General features: G+C 43.3%; 1 protein-coding gene across 2 annotated transcripts in view; it reads right to left on the reverse strand.

Annotated features, from left to right (window-relative positions):
- EYA2 (EYA transcriptional coactivator and phosphatase 2) overlaps positions 1 to 23,131 on the reverse strand; it is a 178,391-nt gene that overhangs the window by 75,208 nt on the left and 80,052 nt on the right. For both annotated transcript variants that reach the window (XM_087444873.1, XM_087444874.1), the window contains exons 7-8: positions 13,187 to 13,329; positions 7,204 to 7,287 (exon numbers count right to left, since the gene is read on the reverse strand). In XM_087444873.1, the coding sequence (XP_087300999.1) occupies positions 7,204 to 7,287; positions 13,187 to 13,329 (227 nt within the window). The remainder of the gene's footprint in view (positions 1 to 7,203; positions 7,288 to 13,186; positions 13,330 to 23,131) is intronic.

A 23,131-nucleotide genomic window follows, 5' to 3' on the forward strand; every position in this document is an offset into this window, starting at 1 on the left:
GTGTGTGTTTGCCTGTGATTTTAGTTGGCCCATGTCTTTAGAATCAAAGAGGTTAAGATGCATTTGTGGGGGCCGGCCCGGTGGCACAAGCGGTTAAAAGCGTGTACTCCGCTGTGGCGGCCCGGGGTTCACCGGTTCGGATCCCGGGTGCGCACTGACGCACTGCTTGTCAGGCCATGCTGTGGCGGCGTCCCATATAAAGTGGAGGAAGATGGGCACGGATGTTAGCCCAGGGCCAGTCTTCCTCAGCAAGAAAAAAAAAAAAAGAGGAGGATTGGCAGATGTTAGCACAGGGCTGATCTCCTCACACACACACACAAAAGATGCATTCGTGATCTGAAATACAGCATGTTGATAATATTTAGCTGTTGGCCTTTAAAAATAACGTTCAAAGCTTATAGAATTGTAGTTATAAAAATAATTTAATTGAGGCTTAAATTCCTCTGATTAAGCATGTGAAAGTAAGTTTTAAAATCTGTCAGGGAAAAGACTACTGTTCTGTGCCCTTCTGTATTTTTGTCTCTTTAGGTTGATTATTGTATTTGTCACCATGTAATTTAATCATTCTGTATGCAGATTCTCCTCAAGAAAACTATTAGAGGTAAGATCAAAATACAGTGAATAAAAAATCGAAACTGTGTGTATAAAAAAACATTCAGCTTCTCCATGATGTCTTCTTCCCTGGCCACCTTTTCTCAAATTTAATTTCAACCCCCTCTCCTGCAATACTTCAAGGACACCATCAATGAAGTGAAAAGACAACCCACAGAATGGGAGGAAATATTTGCAAATCACATATCTGATAACAGACTGGTATCCAAAATATATAAAGAGCTCTTACAACTCAACAATAAAAAGACAAATAAACCAATTCAAAAATGGGCAAGGATTTGAATAGATATTTCTCCAAAGAAGATATTACAAACAGCCAATAAGCACACGAAAACATCATTAGTCATTAGTTAACATAATTAGTTATTAGGGAAATGCAAACCAAAACCACAATGAGATACCACTCCACACACACTAGGAGGACTAGAACCAAAAAGACAGACAATAACAAGAATTAGTGAGGATGGGGAGAAACTGGAAGCCTTGTACATTGCTTATGGGGATTTTTTTTTTGTGAGGAAGATTAGCCCTGAGCTAACATCTGTTGCCAATCCTCCTCTTTTTTTGGTGAGGAAGACTGGCCCTGGGCTAACATCTGTGCCCATCTTCCTCTATTTTGCATATGGGACGCCTGACACAGCATGGCTCGATAAGCGGTGTGTAGATCCCTGCTGGGACCCGAACTTGTGAACCCTGGGCGGCTGAAGTGGAGCACGTGAACTTAACCACTATGCCGCCGGGCCGGCCCCTGCTTATGGGAATGTTAAATGGTGCAACTACTCTGGAAAACAATCTAGCAGTTCCTCAAAATGTGAAACGTAGAGTTACCATATGACCCAGCAATTCCACTCCTAGGTATGTACCTACGAGAACCGAAAACATGTGTCCACGCAAAAACTTGTACACAAATGTTCACAGCAGTGTTATCCATAACAGCCAGAAACCCAACTGTTCATCAATTGATGAATGGATAGACAAAATGTAGTACATCCGCACAGTGGAAGATTATATGGCAATAGAAAGAATGAACTATCGGCGTATGCTACAACAGGGACGACCCTTGAAGACCTTATGCTAAGTAAAAGCAGCCAGTCACAAAAGACCACCTATTGTACGATTCAATTTATAAGAAACGTCCAGAAGAGGCAAATCTGCAGAGAGGGAAAGTAGATTAGTGGTTGCTGGGCCTGGTGGGGGGGAAACGGGAAGAGACTGCTAATGGGTGTGGCGTTTCTTTTTGGGGTGATGAAAACATTCTAAAATTAGTGGTGACGGTCGCACAACTCTGTGAATATACTAAACCCCCCCCCCCGAATTGTATACATTGAAACGGTACATTTACAGTATGTGGATTATATCTTAGTGAAGCTGTTATTAAAAAAAACCACAACTGGTCCTAGAGTTGAGCTTCCATTTGGTACTGAGCTGCCTGGAAGGCAAGGCACAAAGAGAGGAGGCAGGGCCGACCCACTGTGAACCCCGGGAGGAGGGCTGATTAATCCTTCTTACAATCCACCCCCAGCCACAGGCAGAGGCTTCTCGACCACCTTGCATTTGACTGATCCCGGCTGGAAAAAACTGAGTTCAGGGACTGTGGGGAGGCGGGGTGGGAGGAGAGGTTAGGAAAGAGGCGGCGATCGCCAGCTGCTACAGCTCTCCAGGGAATTTCTAATGGATCTACAAGATGCAGGAGGTACAGCTACCAAAGGGATGCTCTGGTTCTGAGCACTGGGGAGGAAGAGATGGAAAGGAAGTGGAGAGACGACAGCCTCGAGCAGCACATGTCTTGATTGGGAACAGGAAGAGAGCCCAGTGTCTGTTTTAAAACTCACTCTGTTTTGAATCATTCCTTAATCACTTGAGCTCTGTTGGTCTTATTTCCCTAAGTCAACAGTAAGTCGCTCCGTTGGCTGGGACCACAATTGATATGATTTCTGCTTCCTGGACAGTGCTCAGTACAATGGCCACAAGCAGAGCTGCTTTGCTCTTTTTTTGTCCTTGGCGTGGACCTCTACGGTCCTCGCCCTCTTCTAGAAAGAGTACTTCAGTTTCCTTTGGGGGACCATCCCTTCCCCACTCTATCCATTTGGTTGGGATGAAGCTGACCTGTTCCTCCACCACTCTCTCTATGCCAGGAATGGGCTCTTGATCTAGGCTAGCCAATGAGAGCCACAGAAGTTGGCATATGTACAGGCATTTGACCCAGTTTGGGCCAATGAGATTCACGCCTGGGAGTTGTGCTGGAAGTTGGGAAGCACAGGTCTCCTTTTTTAGTTGGGTTTGCAGAGAGGGAGTCACTACATGGAGAAAATCAGCTGAGGGATGCAAAAAGACCAAGCCCTGAGAACATTGCTTGAGCTCCTGGATCCAGCCTGACCTGAATCCCAGATATCCCTGGGTTTTTCAATTATTGTGATCCAATAAATTCCCTTTGTAGCTTAAATACTACATATTTCAAACTGAGAGTCCCACTTGATACCAGCTATTAATATGGAGTTCTACATGGCTGCAGCTGCTGGAAAAGCACAAAGAGAAAGAGCTGTGGGCCAAAAGTCAAGGTCATGTATTTTAGTTCTGTTATGAATACCCTGACTACATGACCTCTCTGTGTCTCAGTTACTCTGTCTGCAAAACAGGACTCACACTCCTGCTCCTCAAGATCCTCTATACTTTTCCAACTTCCAAGTTTATAACTGTAGTCCAGATCTCTCTTTGGAGCTTCAGACCCACAAATACAGTTGCCCTCTAGGTCTCTCGAACAGAACTAATTTTAGTTTTCCTCAACATTTTTCTCTTTCCCTCATCTTCCTTGTATTACATGATACTTTGTGCTAGAAAATGCTAGTGTCCTCCAGTAATCGTTCTTCCTTTCTCCCTCTCAGAGTAATAGAATCCCTGGAATTTAATGGGGCATGTGACTGGACTACATTTCCCAGACTCCCTTGCAGCTAGATGTGGCCATGTGATCAAGTTCCAGCCAATGGGATGTGAGCAGAAATGATATGTGCAACTTCTGGGTCTGGCCCTTAAAAGAGAGGGAAAAACATAAAAAGAAAATATAAAAAAAGAGAGGGGTAAACTCCCCTTTTCCCGTTTCCCCTTCTCGCTGGCTGGCATGTTTTATCTTGCCAATGAGGGCAATGCTCCAGGAATGGCAGAGAACAAGATGAAGGGGCCTCGGTCTCTGGCTCTGTGTAGTAGCCTTACCAGCTTGAACCACGTATGGCTCGACTGCTAGGTGAGAGAAATAAATTTCTATCTTGTTTAAGCCATGGGTATTTTGCATCTCTCTTAGGGTGGTTGGATTTAGCAAATAAAAAAATACTCATTCCTCACCTAAGAGAGCTGGAGGAGGGAGTGGAACATTCTAGAAAAGGAATGAAGATGGCCCAGGAGACCTGGGGGCTCTAAGAGCTTCTCACCTCAGTTTCCCCTGGACATCCTGGAAACACACAAGGAGGCAAGTGAGCCTGAGGTCTGACTCTCATTCTCTCCTGCGTGATCTTGCTCTCTCCTTATGCACTGCGGAGACTAACTGGGCATGATGGTCTCCTATCATGGTTCTTCCAGCTGTGACCTTTTGTGGTTTTGAAATTCTAGGACAGTTGAAACCCAGATGCCAATGGGGACAGGAGGGTCCCATAAACAGGTTAAACAGGCCAGGTGGGGGCTGTGGGTGGACTGGAAGCATCCACCCCCTCTATCAGGGCAGTCACTACTCAGCTCCTGTTGATTGCTGCCACATGGGATCGCAGGATTGCCAGATTTCCTAATTTTTCAAGAAGAGTTGGAAATCTAGATTGTTTTGGTCTGTGTAATCTCCTGATTTTTAAATGCTGGCGACAAATTCACATTTTTCCAAACACTCTAGGGCCCAAACAAAAATGTCTGCAGGCTGAATTTGGCCGGTGGCCACCAGTTAGGAATTTTTTGTTTTAAGACTATTTTCCTTCCTTCCTTCCTTCACTCAACAAATATTTATTTGACGCCTACCGAGTGCAAGGCACTGTTCTATTCACTGTGGATAAAGCAATGAACAAAACAGAAAAAAAAATCATGCCTGTCGACATACAGCTTTCCTTCTAGAGGACTGTCCTGATTCACTCAGGCAACAAGTATTTACTGAGCCATTCTGGCCCATGTGCTGTGCTTAGTTGGGCCAATAAAAAATGTTCATGGTCCCTGCCCTCATGGTACATATGGCCTGGAAGGAAGACAGGCAATAAGTGCATAATTATAATACAAATGGAAAATATAGTTATGGGGAGGGATGCAATTTACACGGAGGAGAGTGGTTAGGAAAGTCCTCTTGGAGGCAGCTACATTTAAAATGAGAACTGAAAGCAAAGTAAGATTTAATCTAGTAAAAGAATTTTCTAGAGCATTCTAGATTATAGCAGAGGCTTCCAGTGTGCCCCTTCCCCCGTCCCCTCAGGTGCTGCCATTCCTGTACACACAGAGGCTTTCTACTATTAGCACCTGTGATTCCCTGCCCTAGGGCTTTCTTGGGGCTGGCCAGAAGGGCAGGGAGATAAGGCCCCTGGGAGAAGCCCTCAACTCACGATGGAAGGGGATCTGTAGATCAATATCCCAGCACCCTCACTCCTCGGGTGAGTCAACTCTGAGGTGTGTTCTACAGAGTCTCCCAGGGGTCCCTGGTGGGACTGAGCCCCAGGGACCCGCAGCATAACTATTTACGCACTCTGCATTGGCCGCCTTCCCTTCCCTGTCTCACTCCCCAACTCTGCACCTGGTGCTTCCTGGGATCACCCTTCAAAGAAACTACCCGTACTCGCTCCTTGTCTCAGGCTCTGCTTCTGGGAGAAACCCAGCAGAGATGGGAGAGAACGTGGCAGGTTGGAGGACAGAAAGCAACTTGGGACAAATAGCAGGAAACAGAGCTGCAGAGCTCATGAAGGACCTTGGAGGCTGGGTCAGGGTTTGTCCATGGGGAAGCCACTAACGATTTTTCAGTGGGGGAGTGACATGATCAGGCTTATACTGTAGGATGACCCCTCCGTAGGGGGCTGTGAAGGGCAAAAGTGGAAGCTTCGAGACCAGATAGCTGGAGTTAGGTGGTGGGGCTGGAGAGAGGCAGCTGGCAATGAGGAACGACATGGACCAGATGCATGGTGCCCAGAAAGAAGCTCTGGGCTTTGTCCCTGTCTTCAGGGAGCCCACAATTCGGTTTAAGGACTACTGGTGAGACACAGACACAGGAATCATCCCCAAGATTACCATGCCCCACACAGAACCCGTGAGACCCAAACTGTCGCGTGGAGCTGGAGAACTTCAGAGGGCTATCTCTAAGGACAAGGAGAGTGAAGGAATGCTTTGTAGGGGAGGTGACTTTACCGGGTGGTTAGAAAAACCACAGAACATCCAGACTTAGTGGGCAACCCACTACTGTGGCCCCTTTGGGATAGCCCAACTTTTCGCAATGGCTGCCAAGTCCACTTTTCGGTGTTTTCAGCAGCTCTCCACTCTGCCATCCTTTACCTAAGCTGTGCACGGGCCAAAAACGCACGCCGGATTTCCCGCAGGCACTGCTAGACATATTAACGGCATTCCTACGCGGCAAGAGATTTCTGCACCACCAACACCATTTTTATACTCTTTACAACATAATGGCAGACGATAAATCTATCTTGCTAATTACACATCCAGCTTGTTATAACCCCCATAAAAAACACGAGCAGCTGGAAAAGCCATGAGGTGATGTCAAATCATATTCCCGGTCTCTAAACAGAAACAGAAATATTTTCCAGGCGCTGGTGAGTCTCATGGTTCCTACCCAGGCATGGAAGTGGCTGCCAACAGGTCGCTCCCTTCGGATGAGAAGATAACTCGCCAATCCTCTAAAGCTCCGCCCCTCCACCCCCACCTGTCTCCCTGAAGAGAGAGCAGATGGTTGGAGCATCCACCTGGGGTTTGTTGAAAAGCCCACAGGATGAATGCAAAGATTCGGCAGTGTTTGAGTTTTAGCAGTTGGGTTCGTTTTTGCATTATGAAGGTGGTTTCCATGTTTCTTCCATTTACCACCAATCAGCTGATAGCATTTGCCCAGAATTCTAACTGGGTGGTTCCCCCAACATAATCCGCCCATGATATATTTGCAAAGCTGTCGCTAAGATCCACGCTGGGGCCGACAAAATGCCTCCCCCTCGTCTCAGAAAAACGGAAGGAAAATTAAATTCATCTGCCGGAGACACTAACATAAACAACAGGGAAGAAGAAAAATACTTTACCTTGTTTCTTAGCTAAGATGACTGTTTTTGGCTGCAGTGTATCCTAGCCCTCTTAGGAGGGAGACAGCCAAAGACTATGAGCTTATATCCTATCAAGTGGATGTTGAATGCTTCATGTGTTGGAAGAAAAGGCAAGGGAGACAATAGTAGGGGAGCTAATTAAATTTTCACATGTCAAGGGAAAATTCCATAGGAGTTCTCAAACCTGGGCTGATCCAGTGGGGCAGCTTTTGTTGGAGAAGCTGCCTCATAAACTGCCCCCACAATTCCCAGGACAAACCAGCTGGACAGACTGTCTTGTTGGAAAAAAAAAAAAAAGAGGAGAGACAAAATGGATTCTTACCTTCCCGTATCTGGATGCAAAAGTCCCCGTGAGCAAGGAGTGAAAGATAATTATTGTCTCATCCAGGTCCCACACGAACACGCGCTGTGATGAGAGAGAGGAAGAGAATGGAGACAAATGGGCTCGCTTGCACCTGACTTAATGTCTGCAGAAATTAACTCCCTGGGAGGAAAAAGAAGTCTTGAAAAACATCATCTTTAAGTTATAAAACATGCGACTCACTGATGTGTCCTTGAGTCTCCATCCAACCTCAGCTGTGTAAAGTGTATTCTGATGGCCAATATTTGAGCTCCTATCAACCCAAGAGATGCCAGAACCAAGAAGCCTGTTCTTGCCTTCCACATAAAAGCTCAAAAAAGGAGCTCAGGCCAAAAACAACAATAAAAGTCACATAACTCATTTGACGAAATGAAATACTACCATTCTGCATTCACTGCTCACCATAAGTCCAATTACTTCTGACCATTTCTATTTTTAGCAGTTCTGGTGATTACCTCCATAACTCTAACACACTTATACGTTATTGATTTGCCAACTTTAGACAAGATCTTTTGACTGGGCAATGTGAAAGATGAGGGTTTAGCTCATGGTGATCTCTCTCATGTCTCCGGAACTTTATATTTTTCACATATGTGAACCTTTCTATTGCCAATTCCATCAGCTTTGGACATCTCCCTTGGCTAAAACGGTAAAGATATGGATACCCACCCTTTCCCTCGCCTCCTCCCCTCTCCAACATCTATCAACTTCAGCCTTTACTTTTGCATTGTCAATGTGGGTCAACTGGTTTGTGCATTTGGTTTTATAACTATACTTAAGTCTTCTGTGCTCTGTCCATACATAGATTTTAAGAGCTGGTAACCAGCAAAGAGCACTGACATCTTGTGATTACTGTTCACTGCAGAGCCAAGTAACGTGCTAGGGCTTCACTTGCTTCTCTAATGCCCAATGTCATTACCCTGGAGTCACTTTAAGGAGACTGTTCCTTCCATCAAGGTCCACGTGTATTCTCCTTTCCTGCACACCATCCCAAATAAAATCATGCCATATCTCTGTTACATAGGAAACATGCCTGTCTGGTATAACTTTTTGTGTTTGTTGGAGTTTATTAATCGCTTTAATTATTTTCTTGTTTGCAATAATGTGCCTTCCTTATGATCTCAAAATCAGCCACATCCTCTATTAGAGATGTTCATCCTTGGTGACTGCATGCTCCAGTGTGGACTGGATCATTTTTAGGCTTCCTACATAGCTAGCATCGTGAGACTTCCCTTTACCGCATTTCTGGGTCAAATCCACTGTTTCCTCAAGTCCCTCTCTTTCTTGGTTTTCTTCCTTGTTTTGCTTGAATACATCCTTAAGTTGCTTCTTCTGAAAGGATCACAGAAAGCAATCTTCCTGAATTCTTGAAAATCTGATGATATCTTTATTTTGGTCTACAATTCCTCTGGGTGCAGAAATCCAATTGGAAAATCATGTCCTCTGGATCTTGGAAAGAATTCCTCCATTATCGTATAGTGTCCAGCATGATTGATGAGAAGTCTGATCTGTTTCACTGATTCTCACTCTTTTGTAGGTTTCCCTTTTTTCTCTATAGGATTTTTTGGATCTTTTCTTTATACTCGGTATCCTCAAATCCCATGAGGATATATCTAGAGGTAGTTTTTTTTCATTCATACTGTTCAGCACTCAAGCATTTTCAATCCTATTTCTTTAAATAATTTCCTCCCATCTTTTCCACTGTTCTCTCTTTCTGGAATTCCCAATAGTCAAATTAGACCTTTCAGATTGATATTGCTTATCCTTTAAAAAATATATTTTCTATAATTTTGTCTTTTTGATCTATGTTCTGGAAGATTTCTTAAACTTTCTGTTCCAACTCTTCTATTAAACTTTTGATTCTATCATTTTAAAATTTCCAAAAGCTCTTTCTCTGTCTCTGAGTGTTCCTTTCCCAATAGCCTCCACTTCTTATTTTATGGATGCAAGATCTCCTTAAATCTTTACAAGATAACCAGTCAGAATTCTTCTAAGTTCTTTTATGTTTCTTAAAATACCTTTCTTGTCATTTATTCATTTAGCTTGGCCTTTATTTTTGATACTGTTGGTTTTCTTCATTTTTCTGGCAATCATTATTTTTAACAACAAAGGGTCCGACTAATCATTTACATAGTCGGTGTTGAGGGGGCGGGGGCAGAGGCACCTACTCAGTCTACCATCTTGAATGGGCCACTTGTGACAATTCTCTGTAAGTCAGTGGCTCTATTTACACATTGGCATTGACCATGCCCTTAAAAGTAGAGAAAGGTGGTTTCTAGAAGGAAAAAGGTCAATTAGTGCAGAGATTTTCAAAGCAATTAGCAGACCTGAGTATTATTTTGTGAGTTTTTTAGTCTAGTTATATTTATGTGTGTGTATGTGCTGGGTCACAATATTAAGTATCATTCTTATGATGGGTCATGGTAAAAGAATGTTTGAAAACTACTGTTTTGGAGAGGGCTTCTGGGGTTTAAATACACTAAGTTCTAATTTATCTGAACTAAGTGGGTTGGATCAGTTAAACTTAGAAATCTTGGTAAGAGAATTTTCAAAAATCAGCGAATATTTTCAAATTTAATGCAGACTCCATTAATTTATCTATTACGTCCTCTCTGAAGAAGAAAGTCACCCCCACTACCCCACCACTCTATCCCCGCTTCCTAGATCCTTCATGGGTGAGTTCCTGATGGCCATTCTGCAGATGACCCTACTCTGTAGCCCACCATGGTTTGGGCCAAGGTGAGCCCCTAACCCCGGTTGGGTCAGAGGTCTTTCCTTGGGAACTTAAAGAATTGAGACCTAGAAAGAAATTCATTGTCTTTGGGTGGCTGTTGGTGGCCACATGATCTGAAGGGCAGGGAGGCCAGTCTGCAGAAAGAGAGGAACAGAGGGGTGAAAGACGGAAAGATAACCTAACACTTCTGCAGGACCTGGTTTCAGAGAGAAGCAGAGCGAGGCTCCTGGAGGAGAGCCGTGCCCAGGAACCTGTGCATGGGGACACTGCAAGACACTCTTGTCTGGGGATTCCAGCACCTTCACTGTGGCATGTGGGGAGAGAAGGTATAAATGCATTTCCTTGCCCCGACTACCTTCTAATTCCAGTATCTTCCTGACACTCCAGTGCACCCCTGCCCTTGGGTTCTGAGAGAATCCCCATATCCTTTAAATTCTGCTTTTTCGCTTAAGCTAGCTCGAGTTGGTTTCTGGCACCTGCAGTCAAGGGATTTTGACTAATACACACTCAGCATTTTCCTCCTTTCCACTTCTTTACATAATTTCTCTCTCGTGGGCTCAGTCATTAGCAAAACTGCCAAAGACTTAAGAGGTGCGACCCATGCAACCCTCCATACTGACATTAAGCACAGAAGTGAAACACAGCTCACACCTTTGCAAGTGTGCTTTGCCCAGTGGTACTTACCCTGGAATCAAGAAGCAGATGTTTCCAGAATAATATCACCCCATAATCCCTGACTTCCATGCCACCTCCACCTTCTCAGTTTAATGGAAAAATGTCTCTCCACCCCCACTCCCACCAAGAGCAGAAAGCACATTAGATGACCCAATAGTTTTTCTCTTTTTTTTTGTAATATTAAAGGATGTGTTGCTTTTTGTGATTTCTATAGCTCTGCAACCTCAAGCTGGTAGAAAATCCTCAGGAATACGGGAGGACAGAAAGCAGGGAAAACCTGAGGTCACTAAATTTTCTTCCGGCCTTTTGCAAAGGCCTAATCCCACTGAAGGGATTATGCAAAATCTCCTCGGTTTTGGAAGGCAGAGAGCTTTAAGAATTAGAGGAAAAGCAAGAACAGAATCCTCTGGACTGAGAATAGTCCCAAGAGCAGTGGAAACACTTGCTCCGTGGCAGGTCCCCAGGATGGTCAACCTCTCAGAGGAGACGGCTGCTGTATCCTCAGGAGGTTGACCGAGTGTAGGGGATAAGCGTGATCTTCAAAATATTTAACACCTCTAGGATGACTGGAACAGACACCAGCCATAAACATCCGTTACAGCCCTACTAGTGAACACTGTCTAACTAGTATAGCCCGACTAGTCAATACTGGCTCAATATCAAATGCCCTGGTGGTGGGCGTTTGTTGTCTGTGCCGCCAGCATCCACCCTCTTCTGATAAGAGCACCTGGTTTTCTGGCCCATCGTGTGTTGTCTTGGTGAGACGGTCAATCAGGGGCAAGCCTAAGAGCCAAGCCAGGCCAACGGGATGCTGCCTCCTTGGAATCGGACACCGAGTGAAGTGGCGCTAGAATCTCAAATAGTTCACTCTCCGGCAGGGGCTGGCGCCCTGGAGGGTACTGTTGCTTTGTTACTGTTCTTTCTAACCTCTCCATGTTGTCCCTCCCAGTAAGCTCCTTTTTGCTTAAGTAACCAGAACTGGTTTCTGTTGCTTGCAACCCAAGGATTGTAGCTAATACTCCAAAGTCCTCATGCTCAATAAGGATTTCTACGCCGGATGCGTGGCAAGGAAACCCCGGGGAATGGCTGGCCTTGCAATGGCCACTGCAGCCCCTGACAGCGAGGAAGGCAACAGGGACCACGCCACACTGGACATTAGAGGCTCGTAATCTCTTTTCTGAGACACTCACACTCCGAGATTCTCACAGAATTCTGGGAGGGGTGGGGCCCCAATAATGAGACGGAATTTCCTACCACCTTGGTGGGATGTGGGACTCAGAGTCAAATTACGTTGATTTTAAGGAAACGATGAAAATGGTATTTCTTAGCAGGTCTGAGTTTGTGGGTTGAGCTTTGCAGTTGCTGCATAAATTGCACAGGATTATGAACAGGGACGCGATGACGATGCATTCCAGTTTCGTGGCACTGACACAGGCTTTGCCAACGCTATCCAGGTCCCCACAGCACACTCAAGCCAACGAATGATTGACTTTGTTCTGCAAAGAAGTCTGAGCTAGTGCACACGTCCATTTTTCTCCGTTGATGGATAACAGCTGCTTATATCTGTTTTTGGGTGTCCATCTTGCCTCTGTCCCCACTAGTACCTTCCCTGCCCCCTCACGTGTGCTGTTCTTTTTGGTTCATTTGGGAAAATGTCAGTGCCTGACCACTAATCCTACACGTGGTTTATTATAATCAAGATTGGCGCATCCCTTAGACCAGCCGTTCTCGGCCTGGGCTGCACACTGGCATCACCTGGGGAGCTTAAAAATACTGCTGCCTGGCTCCTACTCTCAGGGAGTTTGAGTTAATTGATGTGGGGTACAGCCTGAGACGAAGGTTTCTCAAAGCTCCCCAAGAGATTCTAAGGTGCAGCCCAGGTTGAGAACCACCATCTGAGATACACAGAATCACACAAATGATGCAAACTCATCTGAGCCAACCTCCTGTCTCCACGCAGATGAATACTGAGGCCATATTAGAATCACTAGGGGAACTTTTAGAACTCCCTCCCCCAGTGTATATTTCATTAGTCTGAGATGGGGCCTGGGTGTCAGTATTTTAAAAAGCATCCCAGGTGATTCTATAACATGCAGCTGGGAAGGTCCACAGCCCACTGTCGTCTTTATCGGGGATTCTCAAAGTGTGGTCCCCAACCCAGCAGCATCAGCATCATCTGGGAACTTGTTAGAAATGCAAACTCTCAGGCCCCGCCCCAGATCTACTGAATTGGAAATTCTGGGGGTGGGGCCCAGGGGTTTTCACAAGCCCCTAGGTGATCCTGCTGCTTAAGTCTGAGAACCACTGTTCTTCATTCTCTCCAGGTCCCTTTTCCCAGCTGGGTCAGTCAACAGCGCTTCCACAGGGCCAATGTAATTCTTCCCTACTTTTCTGTCAAGTGCTCTTTTCTCTGTTACTTTGAACACAAAGAGCCATTCTCCTCCATGTACTTGGACAGGACTCTGTCCCATCCTCCTGTTCTGGCCACAGATGGAGAGTACATTCACCAAGTCACAGAGAGGCGGTGTGGCTTACCTCGATCTCGCTGTCCCCTGCTGGGGAGGGGTCACTGCTCCGCTTAGACCGGCCTCGGAGCTTCCCGTCGGAGGCCCGGTGCGGCCGGTCTGTGTCTCCCTCTTTGGCCGGTGTGGAAGGTCCATTGTGTGTGCTATATTCACCTGGGGCAGGAAAGGGAAGGGTGGACGTGTCAGAAGCTTTGCTGCGTGTCTCCTCCTGGGAAATATCCCACCAGAACCATCTAGCTACACAGTGGGAGGTCCCAAGGGCAGCACCAAAAGCGAAGACCATGCGGAATCAAAATTACTCCTGAGAGTCCCTTTAATTACCCATCCATAATCATTCATTCACCCAACAAACATTCATTGAGCAGGCACAGTTCCAAGCCCTGGTTCTCACAGCAGCTAAATTCTAGAGATAGGAGGGAGACACCAGACAAACAAGTAAATACATAATATGGCAGGTGGGGACATGTGTTGTAGAGAATTAATAAATCGGATGGGGGAACAGGAAGTGCTGGGGAGGGTCCTCAGGAGAAGTGGGCTGGTCAGGACGGCCTCTTGGAGAAGCGGACACCTGAGCAGGGATCTTAGAGCAGTGAGGGCGGGGCCACTGCAGGAGCTATAATTATGGTGAACAGAGTTTTGTGTTACAACTCTCTATATATCCTAAAGCCTGGGACTCCCTAGACTAACAAGATGAAGAAAATAAATATTTATACACAGCTGGGCATCCAACTCTTCTACCTTTAAGAGACCCCTCCTGTGGAGTTAATGGGGGGTGGGGAGAATTCTCTATGTTCCTGTCTCTATGCAGCTTGCGCTGTTCTCTATTAACAGCAAGTCTTTCAAGCTTTGCTTGTTAAGAGATTTGTCAATTTGAGACTTAAATGAGGTTATATATGCGAAAGCATCCAGTACAGGGCTGGCAATTAGGAGATGTCAATAAATGATTTGAATCGAGTTCTGGCCGGACTAGATCCACACACAGGATCAGTGAGAAGATGCAGGGCAGAGGGCGGGCACCTGCTACTTCTCATCGAGGTGGTGCTTCTGGACTCGGTGCGCTGAGAGGCTCCCACGCTCATGCCCTCAGGCAACTGTCTAATGACCCTGAACAAGTGAGCAGCACCCTCCCGGGACTCAGGTCCCAAAGCCAGCATCCAAGTCGTGTTGTTTTTAAGGCACGGAAGTTTTAAATACATAGCTTTTTATTAGGCTTTACTATCTTTAACTAACGAGGGAACTGAGGCTTATCAAGATGACGTAAGCCTGTTGTTACCCTGAAAATTAATGGTAGAGCCAGAACTAAAATTTGGGTCTGCCCTTGTCACCAGAGTGACAGAACTGTAAACCAGGGTGGAACCTTAGGGGATATCCCATCCCACTTCTCATTTTACAGCTGCTTGTTGTAGCTTCCAAACGTACCCTGTGGACTCCACCTCTCCTTCCATGATCGCCAGTTCTTGGATCACTGAGGGAAATGCTTTTGTCTAAAAATACTTGGCAATAGACCGATTCTTTTTCCTACCCTGGAAGGACTACTTCCCTCCAAAACCCGAGGGACTGAACTTTGTTTATTTAATATTTATAAAACTTCTCATTAGACTAAGGACATAATCAGAATAGAGGTGATTTTGAGTTGTCAGGACCGCTGGGCCATCTCCAGCTCCCCAGCATTCTCAGGATACAGCATTAGAGATTCCCAAACATTAATCTAGAGAAACTTTCTTCTGGAGGATGAGGAACAGGCAGTAAACAAATTCACAGATGCTCAGGAATCATAAATAAGGTTTATCCTGATTCACTTGGTAATTCTAAGGCTATGGGGGCTTAGAAAACATTGGTTGACCCCATTAAAATCCAGACAAATATTTAAAAAAGGAAAAATGCCAGCCACCTAAGAAATGTCTAAATAAGGTGTACGGAGAGCCAATTTATTAGGGGTGCCCAAAAAAAAAAAAAAAAAGCAATCCTGTTCCCAACCTTACACATTCTTGAGAATGAAGGCTCAAAGTTCAAGGTCACAGTCAGAGGTACACAGGCTACAGCAATTTATGTAAACCTTTCTTGGAGTCATTTCACTCTTTTTCTTTCTCCCCTTCTATGTTTTTTCTTATTTATTTTAACAGCTTTATTGAGGTATAATTGACACACAGTAAACCATATGTATTTAGAGCACACAATTTGATAAGTTTTGACATATGTATACATCTATGAAACCATCACTGCAATCAAGATAAGGAACAAAGCCAGCACCTCCAAGTTTCCTTATAATCCCTTTGTGGTCTCTTCCTCCTGCTCCCCTCCCCAGGCAACCACAGATCTTCTTTCTTTCAACCAAAAATTAGTTTGCATTTTCTAGAGTTTGGGAATTACTTGAATTACTCCAAGACTCAATCCATGTTGTTAGATATATATTGATAGTTCATTCTTTGTGTTGCTGAGTGCTATTCTATTGTATGGATATACCACAGTTTGTTCATCTGTTCACCTGTGGATAGACATTTGGGTTGATTCTAGCTTTTGGTTGGAATAAAGCTGCTATGAACATTCACTTATCAGTCTTCGTATGGACGTAAGGTTTCTCTTTACAAGCGTGATTACTAGGTCATTTGCTAGGTCTATGTTTGACTTTTTAAGAAACTGCTAAATTGTTTTCCAAAGTGGTTGTATCATTTCACATTCCCATCAGCAGGGTAAGCGAGTTCTAGTTGATCCAGATCCTTGCCAACCTTTGGTATGGTCAGCCTTTGTGATTATAGCCATTCTAGGGGTTATGTAGTAGTATCTCATTGTGGTTTTAATTTGTATTTCCCTAATGACTATTGACTAACATCTTAATCACGTGTTTTTTTGCCATGCCTATATCTTCTTTGGTGAAGCGTCTGTTCAAATATTTTGCCCATTTCCTTATTGGGCTATTTGTTTTCTTATTATTGGGTTTTGAGAGTTCCTTATATATTCTGGATGGTTACTTTTACGTGTCAACTTGACTGGGCTAAGGGATGCCCAGACAGCTGGTAAAACCTTATTTCTGGGTGTGTCTCTGAAGAGACTAGCATTTGAATCAGTAGACTGAGTAGAGAAGCTCGCCCTCCACAATGTGGGTGGGCATCATCCAATCCCTTGAGGGCCCAAATAGAACAAAAGGATGGAGGAAGGGTGAATTCTCCCTCTTCTTGAGCTGGGACATCCATCTCCTCCTACCCTCAGACATCAGAGTTCCTGGTTCTCGGGCCTTCTGACTTGAACTGAATTACACTACTGGCTTTCCTCGTTCTCCAGCTTGCAGATGGCAGATTGTGGGACCTCTTGGCCTCCATAACCACATGAGCCAATTCTTATAATAAATCTCCTCTTATATATATGTATATATATACTACTGGTTCTGTTTCTCTGGAGAAGTCTGACTAATACAACTTATCTTATCAGATATATGTTTTGCAGTTATTTTCTCCAAGACTGTGGCTTACCTTTTCATTCTCCTAACACTGTTTTTCGAAGAGCAAAAGTTTTAAATTTTCATAAAGTCCAATTTATATCATTTTTTTCTTTTTGGATCATGCTTTTGGTGTTATATGTGAGAATTCTTTGCCTAACTGAAAGTCACAAAGATTTTCTCATAGAAGTTTTATAGTTTTATATTTAGGTCTATGATCTATTTTGTGTTAATTTTTGTACATAATGTGAGGTATAGATTGTAGTAGTTTTTCTGAATATAGAAATCCAGTTGTTCCAGCATCTTTTGTTGGGAAGACTATCCCTTCTCCACTGAATTGCCTTTGAACCTTTGTCAAAAATCAGTTGTTCAGGGCCGGCCCCGTGGCTTAGCGGTTAAGTGCGCACGCTCCGCTGCTGGCGGCCCAGGTTCGGATCCCGGGCGTGCACTTCTCCGGCCATGCTGAGGCCCTGTCCCACATACAGCAACTAGAAGGATGTGCAGCTATGACATACAACTATCTACTGGGGCTTTGGGGGGAAAATAAATAAATAAATAAAATCTTTGAAAAAGTCAGTTGTTCATTTACATGTGGGTTTATTTCTGAACTCTCTATTTTGGTCCAGTGAACCACTATTTTTATGCCAATACCATACTCTCTTGATTACTAGGGCTTTGTAACAAGTCTTAAAATCAGATGGTGTTAGCCTTCCAACTTTGTTCTTCTATTATCAGAGTTGTTGAGGCTATTCTAGGTCCTTTGTATTTCCATATGAAGTTCAGAATCAGCTTTCCAATTTCTACAGAAAAGCCTAGGATGTTGACAGAGATTGTGTTAAGTCTATAGATCAATTTGTGGAGAACTGACATCTTAACAATATTAAGTCTTCTGACTGTGAACAAGGCTTATCTCCCCATGTCTCTTCTTGAACTTCTTTCAGTAGTGTTTTGTAGTTTTAAGAATATGTCTTACACATCTTTTGTTGGATTTATCCCCAAGTATTTCATATTTTTTGATGCTATTGTAAATGGCATTTAAAAATAGTCTATTTGCTATTATTTGTTGTTAGTATATAGAAATATAATCGATTTTTATATATTCACCTACTGCCCTGCAACATTGCTAAACTTTTTCTAGTAGCTTTTTTGTAGATTGTATCTGATTTTCTACATAGGTAATCACATCATTTTACTTCTTTTTACTTCATGAGATTTTGCTTCTTCTTTTCCAACATGGATGACTTTAATTGCTTTTTCTTGGCTTACTGCACTGGCTAGAAGCTCTAGAACAACGTTGAACAGAATTGGTAAGAGTAGACATCCTTGTCATGTTTCTGATCTTGGGGGATAGCTGTAGGTCTTTTGTAGCTGTCCTGGTTTAGTCAGTTTGGGCTGCTATAACAAAAATGTCATCGACCAGGTGGCTGAAACAACAGAGATTTATTTCTCGCAGTTCTGGAGGCTGGAAAGTCCCAGATAAAGGAACTGGCCATTTGGTTCCTGGTGAGAGTCCTCTTCCTGGTTCTCAGATAGTCACCTTGTTGCTGTATTCACACATGGTGGAGAGAGAGATATTATCTCTCTCATGTCTCTTCTTATAAGCACACTAATCCCATTCATGAGGGCTCCACTCTCATGGCTGAATTACCTCCCAAAGACTTCATCTCCAAATACCATCACATTGGAGATTAAGGCTTCAACATACGAATTTGGGGGAAATACAAACATTCAGTCCATTGAATGTCTTTTCCTGATAAAGGAAGCTCCCTTCTACTTCTAATTTGGAATTTTTATCAGGAGTAGATGATAGATTTTGTCAAGTATTTTTTCTGCATCTATTGAGATGATATTTTTTCTTTTCTTTCCAGTTAGTCAATATGGCAAATTATACTGATTTTCAAATTTTAAACCAACTTTGCATCCTTGGGATAAACCCCACTTGGTCATTATCCTTCTTTAATATATTGTTGGACTTGATTTGCTAACATTTTGTTCAGAAATTCTGTATCTATGTTTATGAGGGATATAGGTTTGTAGTTTTCTTTTCTTACAATGTCTTTGTCTGCTTTTGGTGTCAGGGTAATGCTGGCCTCATAGAATGAGTTGGGATGTATTCCTTCCTCTTAAATTATCTTAAAGAAAGTGTAGAACTGAATTTCTTACTTACATATTTGGCAGAATTAATCAGGGAAGCCATCACGGCCTGACAATTTCTTTGTGGGAACATTTTTAACAAAAAACTCAATTTATTTAATAGATATAGGCCTGTTTAGGTTATCTATTTCTTGTTGAGTAAGCTTTGGAAGTTTTTATCCTACAGAGAATTTGTCCATTTCATCTAAGTTGTCAAATTCATTGGCATGATGTTGTTCATAAAACTGCCTTATCATCCTTTTAATATCTGTAGGGTCTGTAGTGATGTCATCTCTCTCATGAAAAGATTTTTTTTATTTGATAAAACCTCTTTCATTTTATTGGTAATTTATGTTTTCTCTTTATGTCTTCTCTTTCCACATCAGTCTGTCTAGAGTTTTATCAGTTTTACTGTTCTTCTCAAAGAATCAGCTTTTGGTTTCACTGATTTTCTCTATTGTCTTTCTGTTTTCAGATTTCATTGATTTCCATTCTGATCTTTATTATTTCCCTTCTTCTGATGACTCTGGGTGTACTTTGCTCTTCTTTTTCTAGTTTCTTAAGGTGGAAGATGAGGCGTTTGGTCTGAAACCTTTCTTCTTTTCTAATGTAGGCATTTAGTGCTATAATTTCCCTTTAAGTATTGCTTTAGTGACATTCTGTAAATTTTGATATGTTGTATTTTTATTTTCATTAAGTTCAGCATACTTTTTCATTTCCCTTTGATTTCATCTTTGACCCATGGTGTACTGGTCCGGGTCCTCCAGAGAAACAGAACCAATAAGATCTATAGAAATATATATATAAGAGGAGATTCATTATAGGAATTGGCTCATGCAGTTATAAAGGCCAAGAAGTCCCATAATCTGCCATTTTCAAGTTGGAGAACCAAGAAAGCTGGTGGTATAATTCAGTCTGAGTCTGGAAGCCAGAGAACCAGAAGGGCAGAGTGGGGGAGGTTTAGGCCCTGCTGGTGTAAGTCCTGGAGTCTGAAGGCCCAAGAACCAGGAGCTCCAATATCTGAAGTCAGGAAAAGATGGATGTCCCAGCTCAAGAAGAGTGAGAGAGAGAGAGAGATCACCCTTCCTCTGCCTTTTTGTTTTATATGCACCATCAATGGACTGGATGATGCCTGCCCACACTAGTGAGGACAGATCTTCTCTACTCAGTCTACTGATTCAAAGGCTAGACTCTTCTGGAGACGCCCTCATAGACACACCCAGAAATAATGTTTTATCAGCCATCTGGGCATCCTTTAGCCTGGTCAAGTTAACAAATAAAAATAACCATGACCCATGGGTTATTTAGAAGTGTGTTATTTAGCTTCTGAATATTTGAGAATTTTCCAGAAATCATTCTGTTCTTTATTTCTAATTTAAAATTCCACTGTTTTCAGAGAGCACACTTTGTATGCCTTGAATCCTTTTAAATGTAATCAGACTTGATTTATGGGCCTGAATATATCTATTTTGGTAAATGCCTCATGTGCACTTGAAAAAAAGGTGTATTTTGCTGTTGCTGAGTGGAGTGGCTTATAGACAGTCTGCTACATCTAGTCTTTTCTTTTCACTCTAGTTCCCTCACCAGAGAAAATGACTATTAACAGTTGCTTTTGCATCCTTCCAGAAAATTCCTACACAAATATGAGTATTAAACTATACTTCTATTTTAAAAAGCCCCCAAGATCATATTATGCACATAGTTCTGCATCTTTCTTTTTTCACCTAACACAATAGCTCAAAGAGAGATCCATATTAGCGTAAATATATCCACCTTACTCTTTTTAACAGATGTATAGTGTGCCACTGGTGGATGCACCATAATTTATTTAACCTGACTCCTGTTAATGGCTATTTAGGTTGTTTCCAGTCTTTTGCTGTGATGGTGTTGCCATAAATATTCTTTTTAGTCACGTCTTTGTGCCTATGTGGGAGTTTACCTTTAGAATAAATTCTTAGAAGTAGAATAATTGGGTTAAAGAGGACATGCATTTTTAATGGTGTTAGATGTTGCCATATGGCATGGAAGAGACTTCCATGTTTCTTCTGGAGAGATTTAAAAGAATTTCTCCTTCTACTGACTGAGGCAGACGATCTAAGAAGTTAAAAAAATCCTACAACTTCTTTTCAGATAATTTGTATCATACTTAAAAATTTAAAAAGAAAAATGACCTTAAACAACTACTACTAATTTGTCTTTTTTCTTGAGCGGTGTCAGATGTTCAGATTTTGCCCTCTCCATCAGCAAATTGCCCTGCAATCATCTGCAAATTGCCGGGCCTTCATATAGCTGCTAATGCACGTCAATGCAGACTGTACTGCAGCAGGGCTGGGGGCTGGGCAGGGAAAGGAGCATCAGGACACTGTATCCCGGCAACACAAAGAGTGAGCATCATCTGTCGGTAATACAGAAACCTCTTGAGCCTCAGGAGTTTGGAACCAACCACTCAAGGAGACCCTGGATAATTTCAAAAATGGAGTTTTTATGGGAAATTTTAAGACAGTGCATGAGTGTGTGTGTGCGTGTGTGTGTGCGTGCACACGTAGTCTTACAGGCTCTTCCTTTATAATGGACACTGGGGAAAAGAGGCAATAGACCTTGGTTATAGCTGACAATTATTTATGTCATTAGATTTTATGTGAGCTTGTTAGACACACAGTAAAAACCATCTCAACCACTTATTATTGAACCTTAGACCAAGGGATAAAAGAAGAACAGGGGGAAACAATAAAGAAAAATTTCAGAGAGACACAAGGAGCCTTTATATTCGCTCCTGACGGGGAACAAAGACGACCTTCCCACATAACCCAAATTCTTGGAAAGTAAGTCTTTGGAATTCGGTTCACCATTGAATTATAGATAGCAGCATCTACTTGAAGATTTCCTGCCTATTATTTCCTCTCTGCCCTAATTTTTCATCAGTTTTTTGTTTTTCTTTTGCTGAAACCAATTTGGAGAGGCCACATTCTGAAAGGCAGGATAGTCAAAGATGATTCAGGACTACGACAAAGAAGAGGTTGTTAAATTTCATACCCTTCAAAGAAAGCACTTTGGAAGTTGTTAAATAGGTACTACGCACTCATTAAATACTCTGTGATGAGATCACAGTGACCAAAATCAATGCTCAAGCCCTAAATTTCCTCAAAAGTTGACTGAAAAATGCTTGGCCACGTTGCCTCCACTTATCACCAAACAAGGATAACTAACTCGCCCCCAGTGACGGAAAATACGAGGGCTAAAGGCAATGGCTGCACAGGGAACCCCAGGAACAAAGGTGGTGGGTCTCCACTATTGTTCTTTGTCTAACCATCAACCAATTAATATTTATGGAATGGATGTCCACACACCCTCACGCTAGCTCAGCTTCTACAAAGCTCCAGCACGTCAGTAGGTTTCAGAAAAGAAGAGAAAAGAACAAAACACAATGATATCTACTTTTCTTTTGGACATTCTAATTTACTGATGTCATGTCATTTAACGTTGATAAGCCCAAACCACGTCATAAAAGGAGACACGTGCACAGCAGATCTGTGGAATGAATGAACGAATCCACAGGCTGGTGAGCTGCACAGAGATGTACGTCACCAAGGGGCCAGGACACAGACTCTGCCACATGTTGCTCACAATCTAGGCGGGATCCATATCAAGGTTGTGGACATCTGTTCTTTTTGCCCTCTCAGTGTCTCTTCCGTCTTTTTCTGGGTACAGTGCTCTGGGTTTCTTTGGGAAACCACCTCCCCCTCACTCTCAGTCCTTGTGGTCCGGGTGGGGCTGACCCCAACTCTGCCTCCAGCTGTGGGCATGAGAACCAGCTCTTCTGTTCTCATGAGAACCCATCCCAGCAGCCATCCCACCAGCCACAGAGACTGGTTTGAGGATGGGCATCTGACCTAAGCGAGGCCAATGGGAGCATTAGCTGGGACTTCTGCAGGAACCATCAGGAAGGAGGAACTCTCTCTGCTGGGGTGGACAGCAGGCAGCAGGACCGAATCCTGGAGCAGCTGGCGGCCATCTTTGCCACCATAGAGGGAGAGCCTGCTTGAGAGGGAAATGAACCCAGGAAAACGCAGAGCTAGAAGGAAGAGAGTGATGGAGTCCCAACATTTTCATCTGAGCCCCTGGACCCAGCCCTGAACTCCTGTGCATCTTGGTTACATACATCTAAAAATTCCTTTTATTTTTTTTTTTGCCTACACTAGTTTGAATTGAATTTTCTTTTCTTTTTTCTCTTTGTGAGGAGGACTAGCCCTGAGCTAACATCCGATGCCAATCCTCCCCTTTTTTTCTAGAGGAAGATTGGCCCTGGGCTAACATCCGTGCCCATCTTCCTCTACTTTATATGGGACGCCGCCACAGCACGGCTTAACAAGTGGTGCATCAGTACGTGCC

This window comes from Ceratotherium simum, chromosome 21 (genome assembly GCF_057802395.1).
Source record: "Ceratotherium simum simum isolate JZ-2026a chromosome 21, ASM5780239v1, whole genome shotgun sequence".
NCBI lineage: Eukaryota > Metazoa > Chordata > Mammalia > Perissodactyla > Rhinocerotidae > Ceratotherium > Ceratotherium simum.